Here is a 10,906-nt window from a genome sequence, read left to right on the forward strand (position 1 = left end):
GGGGGGGGGGGGGGATGTGATAGCTCAACTCTTGTATTAAAGAAAACTTCATTTTCTAAATCCCAATGAAAGACCAGTCGGAAAATCTCATCCTATCAGTTTGATAACAAGTAAGCATAACATGCTTCCAATTTGCAAAGACAATGAAATCGTGCTTTCTGTAGTATTTCTGATTTCTAAATGACCTTTTGTCAAGGGGAACTAGATTTTACATCCAATCTCAAGTTCTGATAAGGCAATAGAAGATTTTATAAGAATTGAGGGTGATTCCATAGAGATGATTTGGGAAAAGACGTAATATGGTCAATTGGGAGTTTTCTGTTGGCAGTGATGAAAAGGTATGGATTCATGAGTAGATGGCTTTAAATGGATTAAGAGGATAGACAATGAATACCAGATTCTCGGGTTTCATCAACGAGAAGCCTAGAGGGTGATTTGAGCATCTAGGGTCTTGAGGAAGGAAAGAAGAGCCTTTGTCATCCTTTGTCACCCTTTATCACCCTTCCTTTTTGTGTTAGCAGGGGCCGTGTCAAATGATCAATTGGGCAATTGAGAAACGTAACCTCAAGAGGTTCAAGGTGAAGAAAAAGCTCATTTTATCTCATCTTCAATTTGCCATCAATGTATCCTTGATCCTTTTGACAGAGTCAAAAAGTTGGTTGAAGAAAGGGAGTGTGCAGCTTGCGAAATTCCTTCATCCTACATATTTAGGTGTACCTCATGAGAGAAAACCTAGAAGGAAGTAGAGGGAAGGATGCTAAGAAGATGGGAGTTATGGAAAAGGTTATGCTTGTCCAAACCAATTTTGAACCATGCCAGAATTTCCAGCCTAGCAGCCTAGATGATGCCGATTTTCCTACACCAAGAGAGATTGCTCAAAACAGGAAGAGGAAGATGCGATCCTTTGTATGGGAAGGAAACGCCATTGAGCCATTTAGTGAACTGGGAAACAACTTTGTTGCAAGTTGAAATTGGTGGTTTAGGTGAAAGGAACATAAAAAAGACGAAAGATGAAAGATGCGTAGCTCACAAGATGGATTAGGAAGTTCTAAAGAGAAGAAAAGTGGTACCAAATCATTAAATAGAGAAACCAACGTATTGGTTTCTTAACAAAATGAAAATCTGGTTGTCAGAAAACTCCTTGGAGGAACCTGATTAATTTTGGGAGGTTTCTGTTTGTTTACTTTGGACTTTTGTAATTAATATTAAATTTGCTTTAATAAAGTAATAATCGAATTCAATTGAAATAATAGAAATGCCTAACTGGTAAGCCATAATAACATATACAATTAATAGATATTTTTTTGTAACAACGGCATAATTAATATTATAAGACAGACTAAAAATAATATCCTAATCAACTAACTATTACCGTGGCAACCAAGCATTAGCTCTACAAGTAGTGTGTGTGTGTGTGTATATATATAATATATATTTAAAATAATCTATATGTTACTGTAGGTGACACATTAACGAAATGGACTACTTTAAGCTACTTCTACAAACTCGAGGTTAAATGTCCATTTTTTCAACCTATTGATGTCCAAATAGATGCAATACAGAAAAACTCCATGACTAAAAGTGTAATAAAAAGTAAGTTGGTAGTCATGCATTTAAGAAGAACATCCAATTGACAAATTCAACAGCCTACGTGTGTGTATGCAAGCATTGGTAATGATTGTAGATTAAAAATACCATCAAGAACATAGTTAAACAGAAAAAAGGAAGGGAGACAAGGGTAATGACGACCATAGCAGGTGTGTGGCATCATTGCATGATGCCACACATATTGTTGACTGCTATGCTAAGTTTGTGTGTGCATGACTAGCCATATACTTGAGAGAGAGAAACATTTCACTTGCACAAAGCTATATGAAAAAATATCCAAAAAGAAACATTACCATGGGGGCAGAGCTAGCGGATCCTTGACAAAATTCCATACTAGTAGATAACAATGGCGATGCTTTTGGTACGACGAACTGATCGACCTGATGGCCTGAATTGTCTAGGGAATTTAATTGTGCCTGGTGAACAGAAGTTTCACATTTGTGACCATCAGCGCGAGTTGCGCCAGAAGTTTGGCAGGCCAAACTGGATGCTTTGCCTGATTTGGGACTATTACAAGCAAATATTTCTTCATCTACATACTTGGCCAAACAAACATCATCAGTCTTTGTTGCTGTCGTATCAGGGAAGTTCTTGTCTAAAGGCACGGCTTCTGTACTATGGATATTTGAAGTCTTCAATGCATCTGAACAATTTACTTTCTTCCCCCTAAACACACCCCATAGGAAAAACAGCATATTCCAATCTGCAGGAAGAGGGGGCATAAGGAGAGAGAGATTGAAACATATTATCAATATACAAGCTCATACAAAGAAGTTCAAAAATTACAAACATGCAACGAAAACGATAATTTCTAAACAACCAAGTAGAAGTATACACATAGATAACTACCAAAACATGAAGTGTGCATCTAAGACAATACTAGGAAAATAAAGAAACCAGTAAAATACAACTCCATCCTTTCATTGTTTTAAACATTCCAAATAGAATTATAAACCATGGACCATATAGATCAAATCGAGTTAAGCTGGTTTGTATACACGGTGAGCTTTCTAGAGATAATAATGTTAAGCTATATTATATAATGATCATCTTCATTTTATATTACAATTGACGTTACCTTTTTCTAAACGTTTTCAAATTAAGGATCAGTTCAACTCCACTAAAACTTGTTTTGTTACTTCACTCTATTAAGGATTTTGCCCATCTAACAATTGCTCAAATGTGGAATGGCAAGAAAAGAGATTGACCTATAAGTAACCTAGGAGTGATGCTAGGTGGAATTTCAAAAACTCAGCTTTGCCTCACCTTCCAAGATATTGTACTTGACTAGCAGTAAAAGGTTCCATCACCTCAAGGAGAGGCTCGCTAATTCGGTGTAAGAAACCCTTTCAGACCCACTTACTTGCTCTCTGCTTTTCCAATTTCAAATGCTAGAGAAAAAGAATAGATAGATATTTCTAGGGTTTCTCCTCTTCTCTCAGCCTCCTTACTTCATCTACTCTTCATCAAGGTGCTTTCTATGTGCATTGCTGTTTGCTGCATTTTCACCAGAGTCATAACTGCACTGTGCTAAGTGAATACTTCTTTCAGAGAACTCCATTAGGACTTTCCTTCGGCAATTCTTCTCTCCATTTCCCACCTGACCATATTCCTATGGCTTTCAATCTCTGACTTCAGATCTCCTACTCCCTGTTATCTTAAATCCAAACGACTTGCTTCTCTGCCATTGTGTTAGTGCAGTTTCAGCTAATCAAAATTTATCCATATGTATATTGTCCGTGTTCCACTATAAGGCAGGTTACATTGTATACATTTTTGGTAAATAATAGACACATTCTCACACATTTTCAATAATAGAGAGATTTTTTTTTCTTTTCTGCCACATCAGCATCATAATTAGTATAGGATTTAGAAATTTAGAAACCAAAAGGAAACTAAACTCAAAATTCCAGAACCAAAAGGGTTATTTTTCCCAAGAATTCTTGAATATTTACGCAATAGAACCATAGTGGCTTGACCTACTGATGATTGAAGCAAGTTAAGAAAGTTCTTTTTGCTATATTTTATAGAAAAAATAAAAATTGATGCTGCAGTCTGCACTACGGCTTCTTGGTGCAAATACTCTTCCATATTTCATCATTAAATTTATAACTTATCCTCTTCATTATCTAGTTGGGGAACTTTTTTATACCTCGCTTGGATTGGGGTCCTTCCCCTCTGGTTCATAATATCAATGAAATTGTCTCTTTTCAAGGCAAAAGAAAAAGAGAAGTTTATGGAAGAGAAATTGTTCAAACTTCAGGGTGACCACTGACCACCTAGGATGTTAATGACAAGTTATTCCTAAATGTGATACAATCAAATAGATTGATCCATGAAGTTAGTCAGGTTGTGTGCGGTTTAAATACTCGTGATAAAATATATATATATATAGATATAGATATAGATATAGACATAGATATAGATACTGTGCAACATTTTTCTTAATACAAAATAAAACTTGTATTAAAATGAATGAAAGAGCAAGGAAGACATGCAAAAACAAAGGCAAAAAAATGAATAAAAGAGCCTCGAGAACCAAATATACAATCATTATAAAAATTCTAAAGGGTTACAAGCCTCTAGTTAATTTAAGGATTAAGAATTCTTGTTTTGAGGGAGCAGGGAAGGGTTTAGGGTTTATCACCAAAAAAGTGCCCGAGGACTTCAGTAACAACAACCAAATAATCTGGGAAAAGCTCCTCCAGACATCTCAATGAAAGAGAACTCGAAAGAATGAGATGCAAACTCTTCTAGACCTGCTTTCACATACATGATACACCACTATGGTCCAATAATTACAGAGAGAAGACCTCTCGATGAAGTTGATGATGTCAATACTAGCATAGTAACAAGCTAAAAGAAATATCTACCCTATTCTTTCGGATTTTGAACTTCAAAGCCTGACAAGCAAAGAGGTAAAAAAGTGAGAAAGGGAAGCTCGAAAGTGGCAGAAAAACAATTACATGAGAAAGTTCCTAAGGACTCAGAGACAAACATCTATTCTTATGTCCATAAAAGGGCAAAGTCCATGATAAGAAAGAGAAGGAAGAGAATATTAATAATCTCCCTTGGATCAAGATTCTTGCATCCTGGAAGTTATGAAATCTCCCCAAAGTAAAGCACAAAGGCAATACTGACAAATTTAACCAAAGAAAGATTATAAAGTTGAAGGACAAAAGAAGAAGAATAAGAACATGATCAATCCAATGGTCTCCTTTGGTGAGCTCGCTTTTTGTTTACCTTTGTACATTCTTTTATTGAAAAAGCTCATTGAGAAAGCTCGGTTTCTTATAAAAAAATATATATATAAAAAAAAAAACAAAGGTAAAATGTCCTAACCAATCTTCCAATCCAAATCGTCTCGTCAAATTAATGTCCTGTTCATTAGAGTTGAGTTTTACTTGCCCATATTCACTTAAAATGATTCAAATGGAAAATGCCCTAGCCACTCTGGTGCAGGGGAAGGTGGGGATTTAATTGATCAATGCAATAGAGGCTTTGGCTTGGGAAATATGGATAGAGAGAACTATCAAACCTGAAATGAAACAGAATGTGATTGGGAGGAAGTCTCCGATTTGCTCAAGATACCATATTCTTCTTAGGTTACCATATTCTATCCTTTAGTGTCTTTTTCTGTTCTCCAATCTTAAAAAAGCTGGTTTAGGTATCAAACTTACACATCACTACATCAACTCCTATTTTTCCCAAATTATAAAATACAAAAACAGACCTACACCTTAAAGTTCTCACTCTGTATAAATCTGGGCATTGAACAAGAAGGCTCCATAGGAGGAAGAATGCACACCATGAGATGTTAAAGATAAACAAAATGTCACCCACAAGCAATTGAAGAAAACATAATACACAAAATAATAAACCAAACATTCCCTCTCTATAATTTATACACATCTATGAGGATTCATATAATAAGTAGAAAACCTCTTCCAGATATCTTCAAACATCATGTAAGAAGGACAACTTGGGGACAATCTGACACACAATTTCAAATACCAATTTGATAAGTAGCCACTTATTTTGAAATGATAAAGAACTCAATGAATTCTTACGTTGTGAATTTTCAGGGAGCTGATTTGAAGGGAATATCAAGAGCTCGACACCATCAAGGTTTCCTTTGAGTGCTAAATCATTCTTGATCATATGATCCAGTACATTTCTGTAATTTCTCTCATAACTAGAATCACAAAAAATACGGTCAAAAGAAAGATCAGAGACTTGCATGAAAGCCAAAGGAAAGATTATGAATGGAAAATGTTGAAAGTGACACCTGTGAATATCGCTTGCAAAAAAGTACAGAGCAATATTATCTTCTTTAACACCACAGTCATGAAATTGGGAGGGCCATGTGCTCAAGCGAGGTACTTCTTTCAAAGAAATATTGTGGGGAAGTCTGTTTGCCACTTCAATAACTTTTGGTGATGCACAAGTTGACAGATGAGCCTGAATTCCATCACAAAAATCTGGAAGTTTCCCACCCCTATGCAACTCAAAACCACCCCTTCAAGAAAGCAACAAAAGGCATTTTCAATGATTCGCAGTAGATGATAAAAACTATAGTAGTATGCTTTTAAAGAAAGAGACTGAAACAAATCAACCAAAATCAATGAGGAAACTCAAATGAGAATCTTACTGCCATATATATTCATACTCCGGTATCACTGACATCTTCAGCAAAAGTGAGGTTGTTGAACCACGACCCAACAACTCTTTCATCCTAACCTTTTCCCCAGGAATGGTAGTTGAAACTGTATCCTCCAATTTTGAAGGAACAGGAGCCTCAAGATTGAGCACGACAGGTGGCTTAGAAATACTTGCAGCTGGTTGCCTATGAAAGCTAGTAGCAGAACTAGTGACAGTTGCCTTCCCCTCGTATGCTCTTTCAGCAGAAATCTCGTTTTTTAACTTGTTTGAAAATGGAAATTGATCCTGATGCACTATATCACTATTTGAAACCGTGCTTGATGAGGAAACTTCATCAGATTGGTCACTAAATTTTCTCCTTTTATATATTTCAGGTCTTCTAAGCAATGCTGCTTGAATTGCGGCCTTCAACTTGTTCTCCTCACACGTTTCCTCTCTAGAGCTACTTGTATTATTATCAGCAACATAAGGACTACCACTGATACAAGAATCTGTAGCATGTTCAGTTCCTTTACATTTTTGACACTGACCACTTTTTGGACTAGTAGCAACAGTAGGCTTCGATAAATTTGCAGAACTCTCCCTATTCTTCTCATCTTGTCCTATCATTTCTCTTGACCTTCCATTATCACTATAAGACGGCCTCTCAACAGTTAAGGAACTGGATAATGGCTCCTCCTTGGGGCTAACATGATTTATCTTTTGATCAACAGAAGAACTGCAAATTCCATTAGTGGATAGGGCCCTAACTGTAAAAACAAATGAAAATATTAACTAACGCCATTAGCGAAAAACATGCCTGTAAAACTTACAAAACTAGAAATTAGTGAGTAAGAGCATCAGGCCCAAAGAAGCAAATATGATATTAATTCTATCCAGCCATCACAAACATCATACCTGGACTGAGTGGATTATCTACACCCTTATGAACTAGACTGCTTCTCAATTTGGAAGGAGTACTTGAGACTCCATCAGATTGCATAACTTTTTGATCTCGATTGTTGCTTACAGATGACAAATTGGTTTCATCACGCAATGAGAGCTTTTGATCAACCTTAGATGTTGAAACAGAACTTGTTGTAACTGAACTAATCCAGGAACGATCTACTTTTGGTGGATTTTTCCTTTCTAATATACTCCTGTCCTTCACCTGTTTTATACCTTTAGGATCCTGGCCATGAGGAAACTTAGACGGTAACATTTTAACTTTTGATTCACCCATGACTACACGTCCAGAATTTGGAGTTTTAAATGATTGAGATTTTCCTAAAGCTCTGGCAGGCCCCTCCTTGACTTCAAGGAAGGTATGTTCTCTAGCACCCCTTGGCTTTTGGGGTATAAACTCATCAACAAGTTTGACCTTCGGTTTGGAATTTAAGGTGTTGAATGAATTAGACTTTAAAAGAGAACCTGTATGTTGAAACCAATAGGCAAATGCATAAACAATAAACAATCTGCACAAACAGGAGGTAAAATGTTGAAACTAAAAAACGGCCATATACGGTTGCTTATTTACCCTTGAGTGTCTGAAGTCTTGAACCAACAGATGGTGAGCGAGCCATTTCTGAAAGATCACTACTACATTGATCACCCAAACTCTTTGGTTGAGAAAAAGTCAGTTTCCCTTTATCTAAGCTTTTTGATGAAAAATCACGGGATAATCCAATACTCCTGCCAGGGCTGGATGCTTTTGTTGAACCTTTGTTAGTTTCAAGGACCTGTCTTTTTGCAGCTACAGATACATCAACATTTTCTACGTTCTTCTTGCCAAAGTTTCTCATACTTGAGCTATCTCTGCTTACTCTTTTTCCCTCAGCATCTAAGCATTCAGTGTGGCAATAAAATAAAAGTTGTTAACGAAAATGTCCTTAAAATTGACATCTAATTTTCAGCATTTCTCTTACCAGAAACTTGGGTACTTGGACTGATGACGTTTGTCCTTCTCCCTTCATCTTTTCTTTTATAGGAAAGGTTGCCATTCCCTTCAACATCTGAAAATTAATTGCACTATGAGATCATAATATGCTCCAAAAACATGGGCAAATTCTATGTTCCCTTTTCTTCTTAGTTATTACAGCTCCATAAACATAAATTACAAGGTCACCTTGCTTCTGGATTTCCTTTTCTTCCGCAGACTTGCATTCTTCACACAGCCAGTCACCTTCAGGAACTTTATCAAGCCTTTCTCGCATGCAATAGCTGATACAAAGGAGTTGTTAGTACACTTCATCTTTGGTTTTACAAGAGTAAAAGCAATTAATGATACAAAAGTATGCCAAAGTATAATTGAAATGAAAGGGCCACATCCTTACGTGTGTTCTGCACCATCAGTGCACCTACTACATATAGCAAGCAAATCCTCACGACCAGCATCACCACAAATATCACAAACTTTGACCTGATTACCAATGGAAGTAAGAGAACAGCCAGAGTTCAAAATCAAACTAAAACACTTGAGGTAAAGCAAATAAAAGAATTTATGCAGTAAAACTTCTCAATAATACACAAAGTAACGGTAAGAAACACCGTGAGAGAGAGAATTACAACAGCACCTGCACAAGCAGCCTTTCCCTATACAAATCTATCCTAATATGTTACGGGCTTGGTCACATGATGACATCGACTAAGTTACTAAGCCGATCCAATGTTTACTTATATGGGGTCACCAATTACCTTCGAGGCAAGAACCAGAGAAAAAGAAAACCAAAAGGAGAGGTAATTCAGACAGAAACTACAAAACACAATCAATCAGGAACAATGTAGTATCAATTTTCTCCATGTATATTTCGACTCAGAAGACTTGAACCAGAATCCAATCATATCTCGACTTTAAATCATAATCCTAGGGACCAATACTACATGAAAAACATTTGTTACCAACTGACCCATGCATTGTGAAATGAACCAACCAACAAAAGGCTAGAATAGATGAAAGATAAAAGGAAAAGAATTGTAGAGTTGCAAGTTCCATAGAGGAAATAAAAGGGGCTGCTTGACAATAAAGAATTTAATCCAACTCACATCATGCTCTACAATATCCGATTCATCACTCTCTGATCCAGATGCAGACTGCAAATAGGGCTCCTTCACATCAGATTTCCCAGACAAGTCCTTGAAATTTTCATCTTGCTCATCTTCATACTGATTTTTCACGTCTCCATCAGGAGGCTCACTTCTATCATCATGAATCTCTTTTTCTGACTTCAGTAAAATTTGTGAAGGAACCTTGGAATCATCACAAACCTTGTTGCATGTGTTGGTAACAGATTTTTCCCCATGAGGTGGAACACTAACGGCTTCTCTAGTCAAGGAGTCATTATGCACCATAGATGATTCTAATGGTTCTTCCTTCACACAAGTGGATGGATTCTGTTCAAAACCCATTTCAGATAATGGTTTACCACTTGGAGAAAGAGAGTGTAGAGCACGTTCGTCCGTAGACCTGTTGTGAACCTCTTTAGAAGCAGGAATCTCTGAAAAAGCTAATTTGGAGGAAAATACTACCTTGTCTGATCCTTCTCGACATAAACTACCCACTGAAGCAGAACCATGTGATAATTTTTTATTGTCCATAATCTTCTGGTGAGAAACCACTGCCATATTTGCATTACTAGATCCACTAATGCATGAAGTGTTGTCATCATGGCCCTCTGCACCGGTACTCTCATGCTTCTCCAAAACGGTTTGAACGGATGACTCAGAAGCAATATGTCCCTCTGCCACTATTCCACTATATAACTGTTTACGCATGTCAATGTCTATTGAAGTGTCATCCCAATTAGATGACCTTATAGTTGCCGTACTATCAGCATTTTCAGAAAAGGAATCGTGACCAGAGTTAACACTAAGTAGAGAGCTTGCACATGCTCTACTCTTCACGGAGGATATAGCATCAGCACCGTTAGCAGAATACTGACTTGTAGAGTTAACATGACTGGTTTCATCAGAAAATTCTTCAGTCTTTGAAACTGTGTGTGCTCGTTGAAGATGCATACAAGATGAACAAGGTGCAGAGCACACATTACAAGTTCCAGACTCGCCTCTCATATGAACTGGCTGATTCATGAAGCAGTTGGTAAAGTTTTTACTTGACTGAGGTGATACCTAAAAAGATGAAGTAAGATTAGCTATATAGAACACACTCGTTTCCTTTCTTTTTTAGCAACTGTCGAACTAAACAAATATACAGCCAATCACCCTACCACATTGCTAGAATGGGAAATGAAAATCAATATAACAAATCACCAAAATCCAGTATACCAAGGAATTAAATACCCAAAATGTGAACTTAGTGGCTAAGCTATAACATCGACTTTCTATAAACAGTTGATATTCAATACCATTGGAATGTTCTACATTTTCCACGATAAAAATAAAACTTAAAAGGGTACTATGCCATTAGAGATTAAGATATGCACTGGCAAAAGAAATTTATATTAATTAAGAACCATATAATGCAAATTACCCGGTTATCTCACCATATGTCTCTGAATTTCATTGTCAGCCTTCTCAATAGACCCTCGTGTGCGACAACTTTGTCTTAGATCTGGTGTAATTTAAGAAGCAAGCAGAAACGACATTAATAACCATCCTCCTACATTCAGAAGAAACCAAAAAAAAAAAAAAAAAAAAAAAA

At 36.7% G+C, this 10,906-nt stretch overlaps 1 protein-coding gene across 11 annotated transcripts in view; it reads right to left on the reverse strand.

The window, feature by feature from the left end:
* Nucleotides 1-10,906, reverse strand: part of LOC111451043 — a 15,843-nt gene that overhangs the window by 3,777 nt on the left and 1,160 nt on the right. For 8 of the 11 annotated variants that reach the window (XR_002711917.1, XM_023091286.1, XM_023091281.1 and 5 more), the window contains 11 exons: nucleotides 10,749-10,826; nucleotides 9,292-10,374; nucleotides 8,583-8,668; nucleotides 8,375-8,469; nucleotides 8,175-8,261; nucleotides 7,787-8,089; nucleotides 7,168-7,680; nucleotides 6,260-7,019; nucleotides 5,897-6,127; nucleotides 5,679-5,803; nucleotides 1,902-2,311 (listed from right to left, as the gene is read on the reverse strand). Coding sequence is in view for 10 of the 11 variants with exons in the window: in XM_023091286.1 (XP_022947054.1) it covers nucleotides 1,902-2,311; nucleotides 5,679-5,803; nucleotides 5,897-6,127; nucleotides 6,260-7,019; nucleotides 7,168-7,680; nucleotides 7,787-8,089; nucleotides 8,175-8,261; nucleotides 8,375-8,469; nucleotides 8,583-8,668; nucleotides 9,292-10,374; nucleotides 10,749-10,826 (3,771 nt within the window). In the remaining variant the exon portion in view is untranslated. Of the gene's footprint in view, nucleotides 1-1,901; nucleotides 2,312-5,678; nucleotides 5,804-5,896; nucleotides 6,128-6,259; nucleotides 7,020-7,167; nucleotides 7,681-7,786; nucleotides 8,090-8,174; nucleotides 8,262-8,374; nucleotides 8,470-8,582; nucleotides 8,669-9,291; nucleotides 10,375-10,735; nucleotides 10,827-10,906 lie in introns of those variants that run through there. The other 3 variants (XM_023091288.1, XM_023091287.1, XM_023091289.1) reach the window with 2 other exon arrangements.

Source organism: Cucurbita moschata, unplaced genomic scaffold (assembly GCF_002738365.1).
Source record: "Cucurbita moschata cultivar Rifu unplaced genomic scaffold, Cmos_1.0 Cmo_Scf00013, whole genome shotgun sequence".
Lineage (NCBI taxonomy): Eukaryota > Viridiplantae > Streptophyta > Magnoliopsida > Cucurbitales > Cucurbitaceae > Cucurbita > Cucurbita moschata.